The following is a 27,433-nucleotide window of genomic DNA, read 5'->3' as shown; positions in this document are numbered from 1 at the left end:
CCCCCTGCGTTCAGAGGAAAACACAGGGAGCCCTGGTGTGCCTGCACTCACCAAAAGAATGTGGCATTCAGGAAGGATGGAGAGAGAGAGGTTTGCAGGGACAGGAGTCAGAAGCAGAAAGAAGTGGAAACCAAAAATGGAGGGGAAAGATGGTGGTGGAGGAAAGGCATTACCTTTCTAATAAATGATCATGAGTAAATAAAACACAATTAAAAAAGTAAAGGTAAATTCAGTGCTTACCACAAGGTTCAGTGAGCTTTGAAAGCATTAAAATTTAAAAAGGGTGTTTGAAAATTATTTCACACCTAAATGTGAGAATTAAAACCATAAAATTCTTAGGAGAAAAGTGAGACGTAATGCTTTGGGGCCTAGCTTATAACAGGGGATTCTTCAATATGATACCAAAAACACAGGCATCAAAAGACAAAACAGGTAAAATGGACTTCATTAAAGTTAAAAAAGAAAAACACCAAAACCTCGCGTATTCAAAGACTTTATCAACAAAATGAAGAGACAACATACAGATTGGGAGAAAATTTGGGGAATCATGTATCTGATAAGGGTTTAATATTCAGACTACATAAAAAACTCCTACCTCAACAGCAAACAAACAACCCAATTAAAAAAACAGGCAATGAAATTGAATAGAGTGCTCACCAGAGGATATGTACATGGGCAACATGCACAAAAATATATGCCCTACATCATTACTCATTAGGGAAATGTAGACCAAAACCACAGTGAGATGTCCCCTTACCCCCACTACGATAAAAAAATTTTAAAAAACCTCACCGTCGAGTCAATTCCAACTCATAGCGACCCTATAGGACAGAGAAGAAATGCCCCATATGGTTTCCAAAGAGTACCTGGTGGACTTGAACTGCCAGCCTTTTTCGTTAGCAGCTATAGCTCTTAACCACTAGGCCACCAGGATTTCCATGATTAAAAAAAAAAAAAAAATAGAAAATAACAAGTGTCGGAGGAAAGGATTTCCATGATTAAAAAAAAAAAATAGAAAATAACAAGTGTCGGAAGGGATGTGGGGAAACTGGAACCTTCATGTGAAACCGTGCAGCTGCTTGTCGAACCTGTTCGTCACTTCCTCAAAAAGTTAAACATAGAATTCACCTATGATCCAGCAATCCCAATTCTAGAAATATGCTCAAAATTACTTTTGGCTTATAGAAAAATTTAAAACTGTCAGAATGTGGGATAAAAATATTTTCATTCCTGTTTTCAGTTGAAAAGCACATGCTTCTCAAAGTCTTTTTCTTCTCCTGTAAATAAGTATAAAAGAACTCTGGAAAGTGGGATCAGACTTAACTCATTTTATACGAAGATTTTCTTTGTTAGCAAGAACAATTTCCCACTTTTAGGAAATTACTTTAGGATATAATATTTTTAAGAATATTATCATCAAAGTCACTTCCTTTTTTAACTCCAATCATAAAAGAATTTCGCTGGATTGATGCTTGCATGTGGCGCTAAATCAAACGGAGGGCGTCTCCCCGGAGATGGAAACGCTGTAACTCTCCACGGAACGTGTGATCACAGTCAATGGGTCCAGTGCTCTTCTGGGGTTTTGGACACTCCTGTGCCCACCAGTTCTCACTCCCGGGCATTTTTGCCTCCCATCCCTCCCCTTTTTGCAAGGACCCTCCTCTGGATCTCTCAGCTTGTGAGAGCAGGTGGCTCAGCCCAGTGAGTGCTTGATTCCAGAACCATCTGAGGAGAAGAGGAAGGAGGAGGACAGAGGCTGCAGGGCCAGGTGATGCAGCAGCCAAGCGAGCTGCACACTTCACAACCTAGTCTCTGATGGCGGAGACGTGGATGGAAGGGGAGGGATGGAAGAGGACCTGTGGGAGCCCCTGACCTCCCCAAGGTGTTGACAGTAGAAGGGGACATACCTGGGGTACCCAGGACCACTCCTGTCCCTTGCTTGTCAGTCTCTCTGCATCTTCCAGAGGACCCTGGAGATGGTCACTAGGGCAAACCCAAACCAAGCCAAACCAATTATTCACTTCTGGTGACAGGTCCCGTGATGCTTTTATGAATTTCTTTTATCGGATCTTTCCTCCCTCATTACTCCCCTCACCCCCCCCAGAAAAAAAAAAAAAAAAAACACTGTAGAGAAGCAAATAGTAATATATTTGACTGTATTTCAAAGTTGCTGACTGTAAACTTTGTTGAAGAAATTGACACCACGTGACGAGGTCAGAATTTTTTTTTTTTTTTTGCCACGCTTCACATTTTAGAACTCCGAATTTCGTTCATGGTATACAAAATTTGTAAAACTTTATTGCAAGCGTGCCTTCGTGTAAAATCAAAGTCTTCACCCCAAAGGTGTGCGTTACCTCGCCCATCTGGCTGTAGTTAGGTGATGGCCCCCAGGGGCTGCACGCGAGCTGTTCCTAGTAAGACTAAAAAATGTCTCCTACAGATTCTTAACTGAAAACTGGAAGGGAAAACAAGGAAAAATCAGTATCATTTAATAGTGGAAATGAAAATCTCAAACTAAAAAACAATCTGCCCAGATTCTCGGACACAGTTTTCCGTAGCCCTGGTGGCTGCTGCCTCTGAACGCAGAGTGAGTGCGGGCGCCCCCTACGGGACATGGAGGAGGTAAGCAGCTGGGAGGGCAGGGCAGCCTCAGAAGAGCCAGTCTGTGTGAGTCATTTTGGTTTCTCCTTCATCCCAATTAGCATCCACCCAGAACCCTGGGGGCTTTGCTTCTCGGCTCCCTTCTGCTCTTCCATAGTTACGATCAAAGGTGCCAGCATGGTGTCCTGCCCAGCCCCAAAGACTAGAGCTAGGCCCACCTCCTGCCCTGGTGAGAGTGCCCTCCATGGCCTCCCCACAGGGTTAGCCTGCCCTGGTGAGGGTGTTTAGTGACACAGTGTTTAGTGACAGAGCGTTCACTGCTTTGTGCGCTGTCCTCTTCCAGTGCTGGGCAGTGCCTTCAGTGAAGACTGCTTTCCCCACTGAGTGGACAGCTGCCTCCCAGATGTGCACCCTCCGCCCCAGTCCCGCCCTTGGAGGCACTCAGATTACAGCTGATTATCCCCAACAGGAAGCAAGAAACCAAAGACAAAGGATACATTCTGGCTTGAGTCATTGCTTCGGCACACTGGTCACCTCCAGTCTTTTCCAACTGTTCCTCCTATCCTCTAGTTTCTGTCTGGACCCACCGCGCTCACCTTCCTGGGCCCTCTTGTTACAGGGTGGGAGCCAGCACTGGACACGTGGTCTGATAAGGGCAGAACCTAGCAGCACACGTCTCACTTTGGGCACTCTCCTTCTACTGACGCTCATAAGGTGACAATCTTTTAAAAGGTTACACCCACAGCATTATGTTATCTTGAGATGATACAAGTGACAAAAACGTCTCCAAAAAAAAAATTCCACAACTCCAGATCTTGTTGACACCTAAAAAATATATTCCATTAAGAGTCCCTGGGTGGTGCAAAGAGTTAAGCACTCGACTAATAGCCAAAAGGTTAGTGGTTCAAACCCACACACACAGGTGTCTCAGAAAACAGGCCTGTCAATCCGCTTCCGAAAAGGTGACAGCTTTGAAAACCCTATGGAGCACAGTTCTACTCGGCACGCAAGGGGGTGCCATGAGTTGGAATCGACTCAACACCAACTGACAACAGTAACTACAGGGCAACCAATCTAGATTGCGGCAGATCAGGAGATTCGAATAATGACTTCTTCAAGAAGATACAATTGATAGAATAAATATAAAAATGTATCCCATTGTCCTGGGTCCCTCTCTCTAACCTACTGAAGTAATAGAACCCATTCTGTCCTTTCCTTGCCCTGTTCAGGCTTGCTGAGTGCACACACTGGGAGGACGTGCTCAAGTCTGAAGATAGATGAATTTAGGAAAAGATAACAGAGTCTAGGGAAAGGGCCCATTAAAAAACTAAAATTTCAAATGCCAATTAATGATCTTTTCCTATCACTGCGTTTGCCAAAGCTGTAGCTTTCTTAGTGGAGAGAGGCAGACAGGAGATGCTGACTGATGACAAACAAGCCCTCACGTAGACCCATGCAGAGAGGTTGCAGCAAACCGCTTTGGAGAAAGCAGAACCATACACAAGCCACTGGGGAAATGAAAAGAAATTAAAAGTTGATAACTGCAAGTTAGTTTTTATGAGATAAACTTTCTTTTAGCTTTGTTATGGGCTCCTTGAGAGCTGGGGCCTCTTTTTTCCTTGTAGTTCATTTCCGGTGCCATGTTTTCCAAACACACCTACGTGTAATTTACTCTGAGGGCAGTGGTCGACGTGGCCTGCACCTGGTCAAGGCAGTCTAATTCCGCTCTTTACCTGCTGCTGTCAAGTGGATTCCGACTCATGGCAACCCCTTGTGTGTCAGAGGAGAACTGTGCTCCACAGGGTTGTCAATGGCTGGTTTTTCAGAAGTAGATCACCAGGCCTTTCTTCCAAAGTGTCTCTGGGTGGACTTGAACCTCCAACCTTTTAATTAGCAGCTGAATGTGTTAATCATTTGCATCACCCAGAGCCTCCAGTTTTAGCCTTTAGACTATTTTTTAGGGAACACTACTCCAGGTGCTTTCAGTGCCCGCAGGGTGAAGTGCTCCAACATTTCAGAAGGTGTCTGTGTGGCAGGCAGGGACACTGCTGCCTCCCCACCCTGGGTTCCCTCTGGCTAGGTGTCAGCCCCCTTTGTGCCTTTTTTTGTGCCCTCCACATGCTTAGATCATGGTGCTCTTGAGGGCACAGACCGTAGTCTACATTTTGACAGGTGTCTAGCTCTTGGCACAAGGCCTGGCACAAGGGGTTCACCCTGAGCTGCCAAGGCTGAGAGTGAATAGGCTCCGGAGCCCAGGGCTGAGGTTTGAAGCCGGCTCCACTACTTCCTAGTGGGGTGGCCCATGGCTCTTGAAACATCACTTTCCCCATTTGCAAAGGGGGTGATGACGGCTCTTAGCTCACAGGCTATGCTGAGGATTAAATGAAATAACTGTGTAATGAGACTACAACCAAGACTGATACATAAATGCTCAGTACACATGGATGATTTTTTTTATTATAGTTCAGTTCTAATAAAGATTTGCCAAAAGAATGAATTAGAGAGTGATCGAAAGACTGAAGAGAGACACCAAAAAGGAAGGAGAGCTGCCAGGGTGTACCACTGGGGGAGGGAACAGAAGGGAGTGGGCATCGCCCTTCCCTCCTTGTTCCCATCTTGGCCAAGAAGCCCCTCTGCCTGAGGGAGCTGTGGGGCTTCACCCCTTCCCCATCACCTCCGCACTCCCTCGAGCCTTCGGAGGGCCTCCCTCTGCTTACTCTGTCTTCCTCTCCAGACGTGCACAAACTACCAAGTAACTTTAAAAACTCAAACCTGAGAACTTTATCTGTATGTAAACCAGCTAGTGAAGATGAGAATGTACAAACCAAACATCATATATAAACCACTTCTTGAAAAAAGGCCTAAAAACGGTTATACATCAAAGCATAAATACACTTTACCCTATGAGGCACGGAAAGGTGCGTAAGTTGATTCCAGCAGAGTGCAAGGCTGAGCTGGGTCAGATCCAGGACACTGTGCCAGGATCACGGAGAAAGGGGAAGTGGACCACGTATTCGGGAGGGCTCACGCATGTGTGCACACGCATGCACACACACGCAGGGAAGGGCACACATACAGTTAAACGTGTGGAGCCCACTGGGTAGCTGGGTGGCTGCTCTTGTTCCAGGACAAGAGTCAGCAGCACCGGCAGAATGTAGGTACTGTACTCTCACTTTCTGCTAATGCTTTATAGAAAAGCTTTAAGTGTTGATTTTGCACCTGGATTAAATAATGAAGTCATAGCAATTTCCTCATAAAGAGAAAAAGTACTTGAGGAAGACAACCCAGGCCACCTTGACTCAGGGTCTTCGCCGAAGGCAGAGCTCTTCCCAGCAGGCCACAGCCATGCAGGAAAGGGGCGGGGGCACTTTCCCTGTAATCTACTTTGCTATCTTTCTGGGAACTTCCTTTCTGCTTGTACCCTGGCTACAGAAGGCTATAGCTTTCGTCATCCAAGACTTCTGATGAGTCCTTACCTGATGTAGAGGAATCGAACCACAAACAACGAGCTGTGAGTGGGCTGAGACTTGAGAAAAGAATTGGATCTTGGAATGATAGAGGTATGGTCACTCTGAGCCATTACCTGGGAGGCAGCTGACCTCAGGGACTTTGTCACAATGGTTTCGTAGCTGGGCCTCAGCCTTTGCGGGGTTCAGGAGACACCCTCTACCCCCACCCCCGGTCCATGCAGTTGGGTGTCTAGGAGAGGAAAGCAGGCTGACTGCTCGGAGTCTAGCGCAGGCCAGGATGCCCAGGTGTCCTCCACAAACTGCTTACTGTCCAGGGTGTGGCTCACTACCCGGCAAACTTTGGTTTCATTATTGCTGGATCAAATAGCACCTCCTCTGTCTAGGACAGGGACACTGGCACTACAGTTACTGTGCAATATTTGGGGTCAAGAGAGACCGTGAGTTCCTTTCTATAAAGGCTCCAGAAAGAGGGAATACCCTGTGAAGGCATTAAATAAACCAGGGCTCAAATGCACAGCCTTTGGAATGGGCCTGGGTAGCTGTGTACACAGGGTCAGCACGTGCCTGCGGCCTCAGGTCAGCCTGCTTGAGACTCGGTTCCCCTCAGCTAGCTGGCTTACCTGGGCAAGCTGTGTAACCACCCCAAGCTTGCATGTCCCCACCTGTAAACCAGGGATGATGGCAGCACACTGACCTTCCAGGAGTCATTGTGGAGATTAGAGGAGACGTTCAAGGGAAAAGCTCTGCACCAGACTTGCTGCCACTGCTATGCTCTCCTAGCATGATGCCCACCCTGTGGAAAGTGAGTGTGGTGGCACTGCAGGGTGAGGAGGTGAGCAGGGCACCCAGTGCTGCCTTCTCCCCTCCCCCATCTGGGTGCCACAAATTGCTCTCATCCCAATTGCTCCAGGAACTGTGAGGAGATGTTTTCTGGCCTTAAGCACAGACTGCAGAAGAACAGATGGATCCTAAGGAGCTGCAACTTCTCCTAACCCTCACTAGTAATGGAGTATCTGCCTAACCACAACCCTTCCCGCCCTCACACCTGGTGGCTGGGAGACTCCCTTGCCTGTTGATGTGGAGGTTGGGCTCTCATGGCTAACAGCAGAGCACAGGCTATATACAGGCTACACATGAGGGTTTAGAACCTTCCAATCCCTGTCCATGAGTCTGTGTTCTCCTTGCTGCTTCCACAGCTGCAGAACTAATTCAATTTTGGTGGTCGGGTCTGATCTAATTTAGTCAATAAGCTGGGTGTCTTTGCCCAGAGTGACCCAGACACCAAGATTCTCCTACTTGACTCGCTTCAGCTTTGAAATATGACCCTAACATAACGTTCCACTGACACAGTAAGACACTGTTCAAAACTGAGGCTCTTTGGCGAGCAGAGGATGGGGAAAAGAGACAATGCAAGTCAAAGATGGAGCATGGTAAAGACAGCAGCCTATACAAACAGAAAGTCATTCATTCGGGTTAAATCCTCCTAAGAATTTACCTTACCTGATTCCAAATACAAACACAGTCCTGAGACTACAACCTAAATTGCGTGAGTTTCACCTGCATCGGGTGTGAGTTAACAGAGATTCTCTTTGAAGAAGCTTAGAAGCTTTTGTTGTTGTTTTGTTTTGCATGAGGGTTGGGAAGCTCATTATTCGGTCTTTCTTTTCAGGACCATGTAGGCAGCATCTCAACGGGCCTTCATTCATTACGGTGGCAGGACCTGAGCAGAGAAGGGACCTCTTTGGCTATAGGATGCAGATGGCCACCTGCCTCCTGCCCTCTGCCCAGGGCTGTGCTGGATCCCCTCTCATGAGAACCACCCACTGGTCCTTTCCTGGTCACCAGTAACAGCCAACTATTAAATCAGCCAATTCAAATGCCAACTGGTGGCTGTCAAGCCCAGGGATACTGGATCCAGCTGTATTTTAACTACAGCAATTCTTAAAATCACTATAAATCACATCTATAAGGCCCATTCCCCAAAGATTTTCCCAATTCCCAGTGCTACATGCCCCTTTGCCCTTCTTCTGGGAGGAGAAGAGAAATTCTCCTTAATCAATAACAGGCCTTGTGAGGACTGGAGTGGCTACCACAACCTCCACTAGGTTCCTAGCTGAGCCGCTGTCTTCTCCAATCATTTATCAGAAAACAGGTAGTCACCATTTTAAGAACCCAGCACTAAAGTGGCATAATTACCCTCTAATTACTTGGTAATTCGATGTCACCCACAATACCTTCCCAACTGCCCCTTGTCATGTTAACTTGGAGTGACATACGATACAAGTTAGAAGACACGAGAAAAACCACCACATCAGAAGGCAGGCACAGTGTGGTCTCCAAATGGCACAGGCACCTCAAATATAACTGTACTCATAGAACTACATCATAAATATATGTATTTTTTGGTCAAAACTTAACTGAGCTTCTCTTTTAAACTGCTCAGTGATTCATGATACTAAGCACAGTTAAGAGCATATATACTAGATTATATAACAAGGCATCAAGTCTTAGGAGCCCATATTTTGGTCCCTAACCTTTGAAACAAATTAACATCTTAACAAAGAATCACCATCTAAATAGACTTTTATTTTTATTTCAATTTTTTGGACAGAAAAGAAAATTTATCACCTTTCATTAGAATCTTCCTAAGTGTTGGAAACACATTAAACTCAGAAAGAGTGGACCTTGTAGAAAAGCATCACAAATTAAAAATATATTTCTCCATGTGATAAAAGTGCTTTCAATCCAATTAAAGGACACGGCAAAGGTGTTCTGAAACACAATTTCCAATGTGGCCTACAATCCGTGGCATTGAATTAAAACCAAAGGGCAAGGTTAGCGATCAACAATCTGGAATACAGAAACAATATGGAGTTCAGGAGCATGCTGCCAGCAACACTTAACTGAGTCTGAACAAGGAAAAGCATCCCAAAGCCTGAGTAGAATAGGTTTTGCATTTGTAAAAATGAGGTGGTTACATAAACTTGGGTGGAAGGGGGGCTGTGAAATTCCAGAAATTACTTGTTCCTTGCCTGTGGGGATAATCGGGCCAGGAGACCACTCTGGCCCTGAGGTTCCCACGTAGACACACGTACCTTGGTTCAGAAAGAGACCCTGATCTTTTAGGAAATAAACTGGTGCCCTTATTCTCAGCTGCTTCTCCATAGTCCTTTCAATAGTGCGGGGAGCAAAGCCCTCTGGCTTCATGTCAGATCGAAGCAAGGCTTGCATATACCCACTTTAGGCTTTGCCAATGCCAGCCACACCTTTCTGAGGGGCAGCTTTGAGAAGGGTGTTGGTGCCAGGGTTACTACACATGAAGGGGAAGAAACTAGCCAGCAGCCATCCATAGTGAACGCTTGTTGCTTCAGCGTCGTTGTTGTTCAAAACAAGTAATCCTGCCAATGATAACCTCTGTGACCATGCTCAAGGCCCACAAGGCTCCCTGTGGTCCTTGGGGAAAGTGCCACTCCAAAGCAAAAGCCCTCTTTGGCCCTGGTACAGTCACAGAATGGTGATTATGTAAGTTGCCATGACTGTGGTAAGGGAAGGAGACGAGGGAAGGGAAAAGAAGGGTGACGTTTTCCTTTACATGAGATTTTAAGCAACAGTAAGAAAATAACCTGAAGATATATTTAAAAATAAGAAAAAATAGCATCACACTTCACTGCAAGTGATGTTGGCATTTTCCTTTCTCCCCATCACACCAGCCAAGCTGGCTCAGAGATGAGCAGGGATGCCTCACTGATTAATTAGAACGGGCAACTGCAACCCATTCCATCACTTCCTTTTAACGGCATCCAATCTGTTCTTCTTCTGAGAGACCTACTCTAAGCTGGCTGCCACCAGGTAAATGTTCGGAAGCCCTCTGGTCTCTTATACACCTTTGAACAACTTTAAGGATGAAAGTCAAATCTCTGCTGCTTCCCTGTCACCTCTTGACACATCGTGAAATGGAATCATGTTCCAAATTCCTTTACATTTTACAACGCAGGTATTTTCCACCAGAGTGTGCTATAGCTCAGCCTACCCGTGGAGCCATTGCTGGCAAGACACCCTCCCAAGCCAGCTCTGCTGAGATGATGCTCCCTGCCAGGCTTGAATGGGGTCACGCGGGTATCATGCCCTGCTGAACAGACACGACTGACATAGCAATGACTGGCATTCAAGTCCATGGAGAGCGCTGACAATGCGGTGGGGGCAGCTTCACAGAGGACATGCTCTTATTTGAGTGGAAACCAAGACAAGCAGCCACTCCTTCAGGCGAAGTACCTGTCCCGCCCACAGAGGCCTCACAGCTTCCCTCTGGCGTCTCTGCTGGGGCGGGTCAGAACAGCAGGCTCTCTCCCTCCTCTCACCTTCCCTTGATTTGGTCCCTCACCGAAGCCCTGAGCTGAGCCCAGGCATCAGTGGGACGGCGAGGTGTCCTCCAAGCCCAGCAGCTCTTTGACCAGTCTCTCCCCAAACTGTGCCCGGCTGTACCTCTTCACGTGGTAGGCGTCAGACATTTTGTACAGGATGTAGGCGTTGTTGATGGCAATGCTGATGGCAAACCAGAACACCTGCTGCCAGGTCTTGTTTGGTTTATGGGAAATGAAATACCTACAAGGACAGGGAGAATAAGAAAGGTTGGCCCAGGTGACTCACGGGTACCCAGGGGGTTTCACCATGGCCAGCAAAACGCTATGGAATCTCTCCATGCACGGAGGGGGCTCAGGGCACAGCAAGCTGGCTTTGTCACAAGATACAAAAAGTAGAAAATATTTCCTATCAAAAATAAGGTGGGAAAAGGTGGGTCGCTGTGGGAGATACTGAAGTCAGGTGCCAGGTCTCCTGAAGCATGGCTTGCAGCCCTGGAGCCAGCAGGACCCTCCCAGGGTGCTGCTCCCTTCTCAAATGCTGTGTTCTGTTCATGCTTAACGGCTCCCAGCTCCCAATGGCTGTGTTTTCCCTCAGCTCCAGGCCTCCAAGATGGTGCTGCCTCTATCCTGAGTCTACTCTCTTCACCACTCCCACCTCCCGATGTCACAGCCTCGGTGGAGCCTTCCCTGATGCTCTGACATGGAGGCACACCTTAAGTAGCCCAGCTTAGGGCTCACTGGATTATATTTTCGATGCAAATATCAGCACCCTTAATACCAACACATGCTTATTAAATAAATGCACATTTTGTTGTAATAGCCTCATGGAGCTTACAAGGTATTCAATAAAGACATGCTAAATGAATCCCTAAGGAGTGGGGCTACCTCTCACACCTAAGATGAGATTTCCAAAGAGCCGGAAAAAACTAAACCCATTGCAGTGGAGTCGATTCTGACACACAGCAACCCTACAGGACAGAGCAGAACTGCCCCATAGGGTTTCCAAGTAGCAGCTGTTGGATTCAAACTGCTGACCTTTTGGTTAGCAGCGAAACACTTATCCACTGCGACACCAGGGCCCTGCCAAAGAGCCAGATCCTTCTTTTCCCTCCCTGCAATAGAAATGCCCAGAAAAAGTAGGTTACCCTCAAAGAGGGCTGAAGAGTTGTCCCACTTCCTGCCAGGTTCTAAGCCATCAGGCCCAATCCTAGTGACTTAGTAGTCACAGAAATGTTCCGTGGCGATCATTTCTGAGCTCTTGTCATGGGTATCATGGCACTCAGCCAGGTGGCAGCACTGTGGGTACATGCATGTACATATGGCATGTGTGCTGCCTAGGTCACGTGTGTACTCTGCCATGTGTATATTGATGATACCCAACCCACTGTCGTCGAGTTGATTCTGACTCATAGCGACCCTATAGAACAGAGTTAGAAATGCCCCATAGAGTTTCCAAGGAGCACACAGAGGATTTGAACTGCTGACCTCTTGGTTAGCAGCCGTAGCACTTAACTACTACGCCACCAGGGTTTCCATATTGATGATAAATAATCTTATTTAAGGGGAATCCATATGAGAAAACCCAAAGTACCCAGTCTTAGAAAATCAAGGACTCTGTAGAAATATGCAGGGCGGATGCTAAGTGGATAAGGCAGAAAGCTGTCTGGGCTAGAAGAACTGGGAAGGCTTTGCAAAGATTCAGATGGAGCTGACTTGATTTGGACACATGGGAGGGAAGGGGATTCTGAGGAGGAGAGTGCGGAGTCAGGGACCCTGGACAGAGGCTTCAGAGGTGAGGGAGGTGGACAGGGTGCACAGGGCAGAACCCAGGATGACAGGTCAGGGTTGCATCTCTAGGGCTTTGATATTTCCATCCTACCGATCATCTACCAGTTCATCTCTTCTATGGCGGTGTGACAAGGACCGCTTTTGCAGACTTGAGGTGCTGCACTCACTTACTTGCTGTATTTGTCGTCATATTTGCAGATGTAGCTCAGGTGAGCAGCAAATGCCTCCACGGCCAAGGGGCAGGGGATCTCGCCACTCTTCCTCTTGATGATCACCCCTGCAGGAAAGAGAATGTAAATTCCCTCTCTACTGCCGCCTCCAAAGACCAGCACCCTGGCTGCCCTGACTGACTTAAAATAGCCAGCAGAGGAGGAGGAAGAGGAAGGGAGGTGGAGACCAAGAACAATCAGACGCAGTGACTAAATGCTTCAAAAGAGTTGAGAGAACTATTCAAGTTAGAGGAATACAAAGGGCGCCTGGCAGAGACACAGGTGGTCCTAGGCAAAGGCAAGCCCAAAGGTGGTGTGTACTCCACCCACCCTGGGTCATAAGAGTGCAAAAGGGGAGACACAGGAATCCCTCTTCCCTCTCATGCAGGCTCCCTGACCCCCCAACCAGGTTCTGAGGAGGACTGGGATGAAGAGAAAATGGAGGCAGAGGTCAGGGAGTATGATGGAGTCATCCCCATTAGGGTGGAGGGTGGACCTGGAAGCTGGGTTGACCAGGAGGCTGCTTTCTCCCTCCCCTAGACTCCTCCCTTCCCCCAGCCCGCTCCTGTCCTCCTGTCAAGCTTCACAGGGCTCCTGGGAGCCTCGCACTACACCTGACAGGCTCATGTATTAATCCCCTCTTCCTCCACTAAATACAAATGGGAATGCGTTCCGGGGGCACCGTTAATATCACTGCAAGATGACTCAATCCCACCAACAGGGGGTGGGCAGCAGCGAGGGATCAATCACCCTCAGGGCCTAGCTGCCCAAGCTCAACAGACGGCTCTCCAAGACCTGCCCCAGGCAGCTGGCTCCAGGCTCCAGAGATAACACAGAAGGCCACAGAAGGAGGCACTGATCCTTTTTAAATACAATTTGCATTAAATGTGGCTTGGGATTTACATGCTATTTCCTCTGACCAGCCTTCAATTTTTACTTCCTTCACTAAGAGTCAGAATCGACTGGAGGGCAACAGGTTTCACACCGGTTTTACACCATAAAGTGATTATAAGCACAGTGCCCTTTTTTTTTTTTTTAGTAAAAAATTTCTATTGTTTGACTTTTTTTCGTATTTAATAAAATTCTCCAACGTGCTGGCCTGCCCTTCCCCACTGTTTCCGCTCTCACACTTGCACAGGCTGAATAAAAAAAAAAAGGGAAGCCTTAATTTCTTTTTGCTTTTGGTTATTTTCTCTAGAAATAGTGGTATTCCACACTAAAGAAATGCCTGCAGAGCTTGTGAGGGATTCCGATTCCAGGGCCCTACCCAGAGAGCTGGTTCCAGCAGGCCTGGGGTAAGCCTAGCACAGGCTCTTTGAGACTCTCCAGGAGTCAGAGAACCAAACCAGGGGCCTCCTGGACTGATGGTTATGGACCATTTACTTGCTAAGGACAACCTCCACCTAGAGATCTTCTAACGTGCCTGGTGAACTAGCTAACCCCCATGTTCTTCAGCCTCCCCAGGGAGGGGGCAACCTACAGCCTCCCAGGACAGGCGGCCTCTCTCCAGTCCCCTTCCTGAGCACACCTGTCCCTGGCCCCTATCTCAGCACCCACGCAACCCCCAAAGACAGACCAGGACAATGCCTGTGTGTCACAGTTGGGCCCAGACGCACGAACTCCAGCCCCATCCTAACTCGCCTTACTTCCACCTGGAGCCTCCTCTGGTCTATGACACGCAGTCCAGGTTCCGCTGGCCCACCCTACAGAGAACCCACAATCCCTTTGGGCCGTCTCCCAGAACTCCGGTGCCACGTGCTCTGAGTTGTTACCATCTTCAGAGGCCAAGGATTCACCAGGCCACTCAAGGCTCCTGAAAGTCTACAAGGAGCTCCTTACCTCTGACTCTTGGAGAGTCTCAGAGAGCCTGTGCTGGGCTTGCCCCAGGCCTGCTGAACAGTTCTCTGGCTGACGGACTGCCATTGTTCCAAAATGCCTAACCACAGGTAACTGCCTTTAAATCTTATTTTCCCTTCTTTCCTGTCATAATTTTTAATAGTTTGAGAGCCTACTGAGCTGCTCAAATCCTGGATCTACATCACCCTCTGTGAGCTCTTCCCCCAATTTATAAACCACATCATCTCCCACCCATGATATTTTAGATCTTAAGACGCAATTCCAGCTGTGAAAGGGGGGCAGCAGTCCTGCAACGCTCTCATCTTCAGACTGAGGGCTTTAACAACTGGGAATGCTGACAAGTGGTTACCTGGGCTGTGTGGTCTCTACCTCACTGGGGATGACGCCAACACGTGCACAGCCCCTGGTGGCTCCGTGTGAACTTACGTTCCATCCATGAACATCTACATTCCATCCTGTCTCTAGGACCCTGCCAAGTGGCATGTGCTTTCATGGCTCAGCAGCAGCCTGTGTCCACCGCTTCTCTGGCTGTGCCACCATCCTGCAAGTTTGAGTCTGAGCGAGTGAGTCAACTCCTGACTCACGTTCACATGCAGGCGTTTGCCTTCTCATCAGTTCTCTGACTCTGTGCCTTAAATAAGTAGAGACCCTGGTGCGGAGGCAATAGACTCAAATGGATTTGAGAAGAAAAAGCAAAGGAGTTTGGCCCTCAGTGGGGCGTCCCTCAACATGTGACAGCACTGACTTTCAAAAGGCCTCACACTCTGTGAGAAGGTTCACTGTTCTCAGGATCTAGAGTAAGGGATGGAGGGCAGTTCCTGAAATGCTCCTAACTACTTACGTATTTTCTAAAACTGGAAATTCTGCTTAGCTTCAAGAAGAATACGTATGGTCATAGATGAACAGAATATAAAGCTGAGCAGCAGTTTTCGGAGTACCCAAGGCTTTATTTTAACATCTGGGTGATGTTTAAAATGAGTAGGGAAAGGAAGAATTGTTTGATGAATGGTTCAGGCACAGGGGGTCAACCAGCCCTTGCCATTTAACAACAAAAAAATTAAACAAGAAAACAGCAGAGGCTCTCCTGATGCCAGGCCCCCGAATAAGTTCTGTGGATTATGCTAGGAGCAAAAACTCACACAGTGAAACAACCAGGTGAATAGTTATATTTCTCTGAGCTTGAGATAGAGGAGGGATTTTTAAAGCATGACAGCAAAGAGAATGATCAATAGATTTGCCTATGTTGAAACGAAAAACCTTTTTGTTAAAAAATACTAACCCATTGCTGTCAACTCGATTCCTACCCATAGCGGTCCTACAGGACAGAGTAGAGCTGCCCCATAGGGTTTCCAAGGAGTGGCTGATGGATTTGAACTGCTGACCTTTTGGTTGGCAGCCAAGCTCTTAACCACCGCACCACCAGGGTCATAATTAAAAACAAAAGGAAAACAAATGCAGAGACAAACTGCAAACAAAAATATGTTGGATTATAGCTTCTTAAAACATCAGACTCTAGCGTTCAGTTTTCAGACACAGAACCTTGACTGTTACTGGGAAAAAATATTTGAAGCAGGTTAATGAGAAAAACAATAAATACCCCAAAAGCAAAAAATGGAAAAAAAAAATCAAAATTGGCCAATAAACGTATTCATATTTATTAGCTAATAAAGACACTGAACTTCACAATGGGCCTAACGATTTTATTATTTTTTTCACATTTTCACCTGTCAGACTGACAAATTTACAAAAAAAAAAAAAGAATAAATAAAAGGTAACGGTGTTCAAAAAGCCAGAAGAAAATTGGTTCGTCACCTACTGCAATGATAACCAAAAAAAAAAAAAAAACCCATTGACCTTGAGTTGATTCCAACTCATGGCCACCCCATGTGTTACAGAGTAGAACTGAGCTCCACAGGGTTTTCTTGGCAATAATTGTACAGCAGTGGATCACCGGGTGGATGTGAACAGCCAACTTTTAGGCTAATAGTCAAGTAAAAACTGTTTGCACCACCCAGGGGCATTAAAAATGTTCATACCCTCTGAACCAGAAATTCCACTACTAGATACCTACCTTGACGAGATGATCAAAGATGTACCAGGAGTTATGTATGAAGATGTTCACTATATCATTAGTCAAAATAGTGCAAAAACTGCTCATCAATATGGGGAGTGGATAAAGAAATTCTGGCACATCTAAAAGAATGGAGTATGAGTTGTTTTTGTTTTTTGTTTTAAATCATATTTTCGAAGTAGACTGAAAGGAAAACCATATCCCTTCATTAAAAAAAAAAGAAACAAACCCTAGGATTTCGACCTGGAGAAAGGACTACCAGTGGGGAGGAGTGGCTGACCCCCATCCTCAATACTCTACACCGTTACATCTCCCCTTCCCCAGGCGAGATTCCCCTGGCAAAAGTCTTGCTGCCATCACCGGGCTCTCTGCTTACCGTGTAGTCCACATAGCTCCCCCTGGCCGGGGAGTGCTTTCTAAAGCCCTGTCCATGGAATGGTTGCTGGGGTGGGACACAAGGGAAAGGGTCCTCAAAGGGAGGAGCTGCATGCAGAATGCCTCACTATCAATGGGGAGCAGTGCTGTGTGTCATAGTCCTTGAGGTTTTCAAAGGAGTCTAGGATTTGGAATTTTAGGACTTAGATACTTAAGAGTACCTGGGAAACGAAAACCGTAACCATATTAAAAACAAATGGACACTAAATTTCAGCATATTAATAAGATATCCTTGTATGTTCCTTGATTTAAAGGTTAGGGTGACCTTTTAAGATTTGCATGCTGAATCATACACTCACTCTTCCCAGCCTTCCTGGTGCATCTCTTCTCTTCATTATCTCATCTCACAGCCCAGAGAGATGCCATGTCCTGCTATGGGACTCCTTTCCAGAGCCATTGCTGAAAACCAACGTGTGGGAAGCAGCTCCTGCCCTCCTCCATTCTCAAACATCTTCCCGAGAAAAGCCTTTTTTTCTGTACTTGGGCCCTAAGCTCTAGAGCTGAAGTCCAATTCCAAATGCCTCCTTCTGCTCACAGTGCCGATGCCAAACCTGTCCTTGCCTCACCCTTACCCTCGCACTCACAAGCGCGGCTGTCTTTGCCCCTCTAAGCCTCAATGGGGAAATGAGACTCAAAAGCTTGATTGCAATCCCTGCTAAAATTTAGGTTTATTCTCAATGCTATTTAGGTGGGGAGTAAAAGATGGGGATAAATGAACAACATAATTAAACTCACTGTGGGTGCACGTGCATGTGTGGGTGCACCTGCGTGCGTGTGTGTGTGTGCACGTGTGCACACACACAACACTGAGTTCCTTGGCAGTCTTCCTTCGAAAATGAAGAAATACATCTTACCATAAAAGCACACAAGGGGTTGTGCAACTACACTACGCAACTGTTAATCTTTTGTACAGTGCCCTTCTGCCATTTCAGTCTCCTTCTCAGCAGTTTAATAGTGTTTTTGCTGTAGGACACTTTAAATATAACAAATTACTTGCTGAATGAATCCCTCTGTAACGAACGGATTTTAAATTGCCAAAAAGAAAATCAATGAAGAAATGAACTGAACACCTAGAAAACCAATTTATAAGGAAGACATTGAAAGATAAGAGTGGCTGATTTTTTTCCCTCCTGTCAGGAGAGATTTTTCACAGAATTCTGGAGGAAAAAGTGATCACGTAAGTGCCATTCAAATGTACCCAATTATTACACTGCCCGTACAGCACAGGAACAGGAGACTTCTCAGTCACCTGCACATGCCACCACCATTGCTCCTTTGATGGCCCATGAGGAAGGGAGAGCTCACTGCTTTGCCAGGAAGCACTTCACCGCCAACCCCTCTACTTCAGGGTTAGAAGAGCAGCAGGACCCAGCACAGTCATAGACAGTGGTGAACAACAGGATTAGCCTAACAACAGGGCCACCCAGCTAAGTAAGAATTCACATTTGCTCCATCAGATATCTTGCTCACGCCTACCCAGGCCCCCACTGATACACACGCCAGATCTCCATCCCCCACCCCACCAGTACCTTGCTGGACCGGGGAGTAGGCATTGGTCAGGAAGCGGAAGTGTCCCTTGTTGTACCAGCAGATCAGAGACATGTTCCCCTTCATCTTGATTCGGTACTGTCCCCGGGACTGGGGGGTGGCTGGGTTTGCCAGCATGGACAGAGGCAGGCCTGTGCAGTCACTTTTCCTGGAGCTGAGCAGGCCACAGCAGTAAATCTCTGGTGGGGAGAGAAACACAGAGTCCCAAACATACCTACCTCTGGGGCAGCGACTGCTTCCTGGCGTTCGGGGGGAAAGGACAGTGACTACCTGGTCTGAGAGACTCGCTAGAAGTGCCTCTAGAAAAGACTTGTAAAGTTTGAAGACTTTTATCCCTCTGCTTTTTCCCGTGGTGCTTCTATAAGAACATATATTTAAGCTTATATGTAGGACTCTAAATAATGTAACTGGGGCCCTGGTGAAACAGTGGTTAAGAGCTTGGCTGCTAACCAAAAGGTTCGTAGTTCAAACCCACCTGCTGCTCACTGGAAACCCTATGGGGCAGTTCTACTACTCTGTCCTATAGGGTCACTATGAGTTGGAATCAACTTGACGCTAGTGGGTTTGATTCTGGTTTTGTTGAAGTAATGAATCAGTAATAACAGTAGCAATCTTTTTGAGAGCACTCACTATGTGCCAAGCACAGTGCTAAGCACGTACACATCCTATCTCACCCCACCTCCCTCTCAAAAGTTCAGTACTCAGTGGGTTATCGTCTCAAACAAGGGGAACGGAGGCTCAGCAAGTACTGCTCAGGCTCACGCAACTGGGAGAAGAAGGGTGTTAAACTTAGGTCTGTCTGACTCCTAAGCCTGAGTTATGTCATCCTAAAAATGACACAGGAAACATCAACAGAAGATGGAAGGAATATGTAGAGTTACTGTATCAAAAAGAACTGGTTGGCATTCAACCATTTCAATCAAGAACTAATGGTGCTGAAAGAAGCCCAAGCTGCACAGAAGGCACTGGAGAAAAACAAGCCTCCAGGAATTAAAAAACACCAATTGAGACGTTTCAACAAACAGATGCAGTGCTGGAGGTGCTCACTTGTCTATGCCAAGAAATTTGGAAGACAGCTACCTGGCCAATTGACTGGAAAAGAGTCCTATCTGTGCCATTTCAAAGAAAGGTGATACCAACAGAATGCATAAATTATCAAAGAATACCATTAATGTCACATGCAAATAAAATTTTGCTGAAGATCATTCAAAAGCGGTTGCAGTAGTACATCAACAGGGAACTGCCGGAAATTCAAGCCACATTCACAATAGGACATGGAACCAGGGTTATCATTGCTGATGTCAGATGGATCTTGGCTGAGAGCAGAGAATACCAGAAAGATGTTTACCTGTGTTTTACTGTCTACACAAAGGCATTCGACTTTGTGGATCATAACAAATTATGGATAACATTGCCTAGAATGGGAATTCCAGGACATGTGGAACCTGTAAGTAGACCAAAAAGCAGTTGTTTGAAAAAAACAAGGGGATACTACATGGCTTAAAATCAGAAAAAGTGTGTGTCAGGGTTGTATCCTTTCACTATACTTATTCAATCTGTATGCTGAGCAAATAATCTGAGAAGGTGGACTATATTAAGAAGAATGGGGTATCAGGAAGACTCATTAACAACCTGCATTATGCAGATGACACAACCTTGCTTGCCTGAAAGTGAAGAGGACTTGAAGCACTTACTGATGAAGATCAAAGACTACAGCCTTCACTATGGATTACACATCAACATAAAGAAAAAAAACCTCACAACTGGACCAATGAGCAACATCATGATAAACTGAGAAAAGACTGAAGTTGTCAAAGATTTCATTTTACTTGCATCTACAATCAATGTTCATGAAAGCAGCAGTCAAGGAATCAGACAACATATTGCATTGGGCAAATCTGCTGCAAAAGACCTCTTTAAAAGTGTTAAAAAGCAAAGCTGTCATTTTGAGGACTAAGGTGTGCCTGACCCAAGCCATGGAATTTTCAATTGCCTCAAATGCACGTGAAAGCTGGACAATGAATAAAGAGGAATGAAGAAGAATTGATGCCTCTGAATTATGGTGTTGGCGAAGAATATTGAATATACCACGGACTGCCAGAAGAATGAACACATCTGTCTTGGAAGAAGTACAGCTAGAATGCTCCTTAGAAGCGAGGATGATGAGACCTTGTCTCACATACTTTGGACATGGTATCAGGAGGGACCAGTCCCTGGAGAAGAACATCATGCTTGGCAAAGCAGAGGGACAGTGAAAGACAATAAGACCCTCAAAGAGATGGACTGACACAGTGGCTCTAACAATGGGACCAAACATAACAATGATTATGAGGATGGCACAGAACTGGGCAGTGTTTCATTCTGCTGTACATAGGGCCGGTATGAGGTGGAATTAACTCTATGACACCTAACAACAACAACGTTACCAAGACCTTACTGACCACGAGACTGTAGAAGAGTGTGGGAGCGTGCTCCCCATCTCTTTGGGAAGAGAAGGAAAGAATCACCAATTATGGACCAAGCTAAGTGTTCTGCCTGTGACTATGAAGGTCAGTGTGAGGGTGGACAGAAAAGGCTTCATGAAGAAGGCACCTGGGTTCAGCATTCCAGACTGCAGATTCAATGTGGGGCAGGGCGGGCGGGGGGGGGGGGGAGGATTGTAAGCAGAGCAGTGTGAACAAAATCGTATTTTTCTGTAAATCTAAAACTGTTCTAAAAAATAAAGTTCATTTAAAAAACAAAAAGCCCACCAAAACCTCTTTAAATTCCACCCAGGTTCTCCCTCCTCATGAACCCTCCCCACTCAGTCCATACCACAGGCACGGCCATAGGGAGCAGTGGGAGAGGTCAGCGTTTCCTTCCCCCCGCCATATCCCGCCTCCTCAGTGTGAATACCTGGAGGATGGATCAGTGAGGCAGCGTGTCTGACCCAAGACCCTGGGAAATAACCTCATTCTTTATTGTCTCCTAGCTCACTGAAGACTGACATGGCCTCATCAGTAACTTGAATGTATTTCACATTTCATCTGTATACTTTCCTCATCGTTGCATCTCTATCCCAAGCTTGAAGAAAGAAATATGATGCATTGCTTTTCTGTTCAATATTTCTTTAACCCTGAGCCACCCTGGACATCCATCCTCCTCAGCAGCTGTGAGTGTGGGGCACTGGCGGGGGGCGGGGGGGGGCGGGGGTCAGGGGAGGGAATGAGCCTCCCTAGAAATGCAGAGGACCTTCTGCTGCGCACGGGGCAATGGTTCCAATACCACCTCCATTCCTAGCAGTCTGACAGGATTACCCAGTAACTACTCATGTCTTAGTTTTAAAATGAAGAATGTTTTTAAAACAGGGGTGGAGGATGATATGAACCAGGATAAGGATTTTTTAATTACATATGTGGGATTCATAAAAGGAAAATCCCTGCAGCACTCTTTGTTTTTATGAATCTATCTTTTTATGAAAATAGGGATTACTGTAGGAATTCCCTTAAGTGGTCTTCGTGTGCCCTAGGAGGAACAAGACCCTTGGCTCCGCCTCCTCTTTTCAACCCTGGCTGCACACTGGAATCCCCACAGGGGCTTTAAAGAGTGTACCTGTATGATGGGGGTGTCACCACCGCAGACCAGTGAAATCAGAAAATCTGGGGGTAAGCTAAGCAATAGTCTGTAATTCTAAACACTGCCATAGATGAGCAGAGTGGCTGTGTTTCTCCAGAGTGGACTTGATACGAATCCCCAGGTCGGGGCACAGTGAGGGCAATGCAGCTTGCTGTGGACTCCCTGACCGGCTCCAGATTCTTTTCTACAGCCCTATTCCTGCCCAAGCTGTGGATGGTTTTGCCCCATCTTTGCAAAAATGTAGGTCCCTGGGTGGCGCAAACGGTTTGCACTCGATGATTAACCAAAAGGTTGACGGTTTGAAGCCACCTCGTGGCACTGCAGAAGGGTGGCCTGGTGATGTACTTCCATAAAGATTTGTTGTTATTAGTTGCTGTCAAATTGACTCGGACTTGTGGTGACCCCATGTGTGCAGAGTAGATGCTCCATACGGTTTTCAAGGCTGTGGCCTTTCTGAAGCAGACTGCCAGGCAAGAAAATCCTATAGAGCAGTTCTATTCTGTAACACATAAGGTCACCATGAGTTGTAATTGACTCAACAGCAATGGGTTTGGTTTGCTTTTGGTTTTGCAACAAACCAAGCATCTTTGTACTGTGGGAACTAATGCCCTTCTGAGCCTACTGTGTTGTTCCCTGCATTAATCTACATGATTCTTGGCAGAAAACAGATGCTGCTCTGCCACCTGGGAATGGGCCACATGATAGCTTGGGGGTAAGTTCAGGCGATTCCCTGAGAGCTTAATAGGAACTATGCCTTGGGAGAACTCCTTTGATGGGTACAGCTGTGCAACAAAGAAACACAAGGAAACATGCCCCTAAAGCCTGGGCAGAGCTTTGTGCCAACAAGTCACCCAGTCCGTGAGCCAATGCCTGTGTACCTTCAGGCTACAGTGCCAAAGGACCCAGGTCCTAGAAGGCACTGGGAGGAGCCCTGTTCCCACCACCCCTCCACTCAACAAACCTTGCTTTTCAAACTCTTCAAACAGGGTCAGGCTGGTGATGCTGGGCCCTGTGAAGATGATGTAGTTCTTGCCTGCTGCATTGCGGCAGAGGCTCTTGGCCACCAGGCTATGGAGTTGGGGCTTATTCTTCAGAGCATCCAGTCCATCAGGGCCCCCGCCTTCCTTCAGGTGGACGTAAATCTTTAACAGAAACACACAGGTATCAGTGCACTCAGCAGCAGAAGCTGGGAGCATTGAAAGATCCAGGCAGCATGGCTCCCTTCATTACATTAGGAACTCATGGGAAAGCCACCCACTCCTTGGGCCACTGGTTCTGTGGCCCTTACCACCCCCATTATCTACTCCATGCCCCCCCCACCCCCCTGCTGCCCCCAAGAGGCCCGAAGTCATCACCAAGCCCAGCCTCAGCCCTGGAAGCTGGTGACTGAGCCTAAGCCTTTTGAGTTTATAAAGACCAAGGAAAGTGATAACTAGCTAACAAGAAATGAACCTTGGTCAACACAGACACAGTTCCAGTTCTGAAACACGGGAGTGATTTGCATTTACAATTAATAAAATTAAAGGCTACTTTACCTATTAGGAATAAACTTACCATGCATTCTACATTTGAACACTACTTTTTTAATTTAAAAGTACATCCATAATTATTTTCCCACTGCTTTTTATAATAACAAAATGCAGCAAACAGGTATTATTTACCTCTTATTGCAGAAGGGGAAACAGGGTAAGGAGTTTAAAAACTTGTCCGATGGTGATGGCTGCACAACATTGTGAATGATAATTAATTCCACTGATTTGTACACTTAAAATGGTTTAAATGGAAAATTTTACGCATATATACATATTTTACCACAATTAGGGGAAAAAAAAATCTGCCTGGGGTCACAGGTCCAAAATGAGCATGTGCTAGAATTACTCATCAATTTTAAAACTCCTTGCCCCATGCTTTTTCCATTAGCATCATCAAAGCAGCAAACATAGGAAATGTGAATGGGTTCAAGTAGAGTTTGGTCTGCTCTGTGGTTAACTAAGCCAAGAAGAATTAATCATACGGGCATTGACTAATAACTCTCCTTTGGAGAAAATAGTTCATGGAATTTTGGGGGGAGCCTTTGCCGGCAACAGTTCACAAGCTGGTAGTGTGTACCCGTGGTTGTCACTGCACGAGGACCCCAGCTGACATTTGGTGGGCAATAACGCTAACCCTAGCTGTCCTGCAATGTACAGGGCAGTATTGCCAAGTAAAGGGGTGCCCCTGCTGAATGCTAGTGTGCTGCCCTGCTGAGAAATGCCTGCTGAGTGAGCTGTGGGGGCCCAGCATGGCTACTTCAGTGTACGTCATAGTAAAATGCAGGCTTCGCACTGGCTCTGCCCCGTTCAGTCATGGCCAACAAAACAAAATTCAAACATACCTGAATTTTTTAAAAATATGGATGAAGGGGAACAATCAGTGGAACAGGAAAAATTACAAGTCAAAGCCCTTCTAGAAACTTAATCTCCTCCTTAGAAAACAAAGACAGCGTGAAACTGCAGAGCAACCAAATCTCTTGACTGGCAGAGTCAGACACAGTGGTGGCCCACTCAAAGGCTGGGCCACTTTGAACATGTGCCGCTCCTGACAGTCCTGTCAATAATCCAATCTCCCACATCAGGCTCCTGAAAGGGCTCACTATGCCTCTTAGGAGTCTCCCATTCCAGGGCTTCAACCTGTAATTTTTCCTGTTCTGCTTATCATTTCACTTTACCCATATTTTAAAAACTCAAGTCTGTTCTGATTTACTTCCATGACCATGACAGAACTGCCTTGAGCCAGTTCAAAGCCCTGGTAAAATGATTTCGGTGAGCACTTGCAAAATACAGATGTCTTCACTCAGGCCTGATGTTCTCAAGGAAATGAGAAGCAAGCACGTCATGGTCTCACTTTAAAAGCAGCTCACCTTTGAGGGTCAGTCCCAGCCCAGACACTCCTGAGGCAGCCTCAGGAGCTCCCCTGTGTTGCAGCATGGCAGGCTGTTTGATAATGCTGGCCAAAGCCAAACAGACTTCGTAGACTAATTGTGCATCTCTGTTTTCTCATTGTGGGGTCTCTATGTCTTCACAAGCAAGACCTCAACGCCCACAAGGAATCTCTTTTATAGAGTTTAAAAATGAGATTGAGGACAATTGTCACTGCCACATATCACATGTGATTCTGGCTGAGCAAGGCCATGTTCTCAGAACCCATTTCTCCTTCAGGAAAGCCCAATTCTTATGGCCACTCCTTTAAGTCTCAGCACCAATGGCCAGTTCTGACTCCCATCCTCCTCTCCACAGATAGTCCTCATAAAAGACACACTGGGCACTCTACATCCGGGCATTTAGCTTTGGGACAGGTAGTTTTGTCCCATGTGTCACCCAAAAGGAAATCCCCCAACCAAACCCAGGTTGTCACTAGTGAATAGGAAGGGTGGTGCTGGAACCTCTCAACCTTGATGAGACCCCTCATGATTGACGAAGACTTCCCTTGCAGACAGGGGCTATAACTGGCACACTCAGCCGGATATAAGTAAAATTTGATAGGACTACATGCAAAATCCTGCAATCAAGCTAAAAAATTTAACTGCATCTAGTACAGGATGCAAGAAATGTGACTTAGCAAGAATACCTTTTGAAAAACAAAGCATAACAAAACAAAACTTGAGCTGGACGACTCTGAGTCATTGGACACTGCAAGTGACCAAGAAAGTAATGTGCTCCTCGTCTGCACTAACAATGAGGGAGGCAACAGTCTTATTCTATACTTTAAAAGGCATAAAGAAAATGTAGTTCATCAGAGAAGGGTTGTGAGTGGGAGGTGCAAGGGGTGATGCTAAACCTGAAGAGAGGATACATGGAAGGAATCCAAGAACTCCTTCCTTTAGCTAGAGAGCTGTCCGTGGAATAAACATTAAACTCACTTTAGGCTGAACCAGGGTGAACGTATACAAAAGGTAAGAATGTGTACAAATGGTATTCTGCTCTACATCAAAGAGTACTTCTCACACTTAATGCTTTCCAGAAACTGAGTGGACTGCCTCAGAGAGGTTCCAGAACAAACCAGACGACCATTTAATGGAAGGCCTAAACACCAAATTCGGTCAGGGCTGGACAGTTCTTGAGGCCCCTCTCAACTCTGAGATTTTGAGATTTCCTTCACATTCTTCAGGATTTATCTGGGTCTGTGCTTTGTTTCTCCCTTACAGATGAGGCTTTAGATGACAGACCTAACAACTCAGTGGCAGAGAGAAGTGTAGATAAAAACACACGGCAACTTTCAGACCCTCTAATAAAACTGTACATGACACTTATCTCTCTTCCTGATGAAACTGCAGCCCTCAACTTGTGAGAAAAGAAGAAACGGAGTGAACAGATCTGAGTCAGACCATCTCCATGTGATTTCCCTTGGACAAGGTCAGGGATGAAGACATGCACATCAGAACCATTAGCACCTGGATATAGTGACATCTTGAGAGTCACATAGCAAAGTGGCTGACACTCCCAGGGACACTAGCACTCAGGGGGAAGTGGTGGAGAAGGAGCTCACAAAGAAGGCAAAAAGTAATGGCCAGCGAGGTAGTAAGAGAATCAGAAGAGAGAATTGTCAAGAACTCGGAATGATCAAGAAGATCCAATAACCCGGAGAATGTTGGTGATTTCTGCAAGACCATATAACTTGAGGCAGACCTGGGAAAAAAGTTCTCTCAGTTCCTAATTGACACCATTATTTAAAATCTGCTGTTGTTTTAAGTTGCCATCAAGACGATTCCAACTTGTATAAAGTAGGACTGGTCCATAGGGTTTTCTTGGCTGTGACTTTAGGAAGCAGACTTTCAGGCCTTTCTTCTGAGGCACCTCTAGGTGGGTTCGAACCACCAACCTTTCAGTTAATAGTTGAACACTTAATCCTTTATGCCACCCAGAGACTCCACATTTAAAATCCAGTGGTAATATTATTTGTACATTAGCACACTCACCTGTCCTTTCTTCACACAACGGGTGGCCCTCTGCTTATGTTTACTGTTTCTATACAAATATCTAGATTCAAATTGAGAAATACTGGGTATTAGCTTTTAATTGCTGTGTCACAAACTGCCACAAACTTAGCAACTCAAACCACACTCATTTACGATTTCACAGTTCTGCAGGTGGGAGTCCAGGCATGGCACAGATGGTTGAATTATCTACTCAAGATCTCACCAGGCTGAAATCACAGTGTCAGTGATGGGGCTCTCATCTGGCACTTGGGATCCTCTCCTAGGCTCATTCAGCTGGTTTTCTGATGGTTGTAGGACTGAAGCCTCTGTTTCCTTGTTGGCTGTCAACCAAGGACCGCTCTTAGCCCCCAGGGACCATCTGCATTCCTTGCCATGCAGCCCCTTCCACCTTCAAAGCCAGTAATGGAGAGTCTCCCTCATGTTAAATTCCTCTCATGCTTCAAATCCTCAGGTTTGGTCTCTTTTAAGGGCTCACCTGATTAGGTCAGGCCCACTCAGGATAA

General features: G+C 46.3%; 1 protein-coding gene across 1 annotated transcript in view; it reads right to left on the bottom strand.

The window, feature by feature from the left end:
• Positions 1–2,139: 2,139 nt before the first annotated feature.
• PGBD5 (piggyBac transposable element derived 5) overlaps positions 2,140–27,433 on the bottom strand; it is a 145,605-nt gene continuing 120,311 nt past the window's right edge. Inside the window, exons 4-7 of the mRNA XM_049868656.1 lie at positions 22,917–23,097; positions 18,322–18,519; positions 12,392–12,497; positions 2,140–10,673 (exon numbers count right to left, since the gene is read on the bottom strand). Of these exons, the coding sequence (XP_049724613.1) occupies positions 10,478–10,673; positions 12,392–12,497; positions 18,322–18,519; positions 22,917–23,097 (681 nt within the window). The 3' untranslated portion in view covers positions 2,140–10,477. The remainder of the gene's footprint in view (positions 10,674–12,391; positions 12,498–18,321; positions 18,520–22,916; positions 23,098–27,433) is intronic.

This window comes from Elephas maximus, chromosome 24 (genome assembly GCF_024166365.1).
Source record: "Elephas maximus indicus isolate mEleMax1 chromosome 24, mEleMax1 primary haplotype, whole genome shotgun sequence".
Classification (NCBI taxonomy): domain Eukaryota; kingdom Metazoa; phylum Chordata; class Mammalia; order Proboscidea; family Elephantidae; genus Elephas; species Elephas maximus.
Note: the sequence above shows the minus strand (reverse complement) of the source record. Positions and strands in the feature narration are given on the sequence as shown.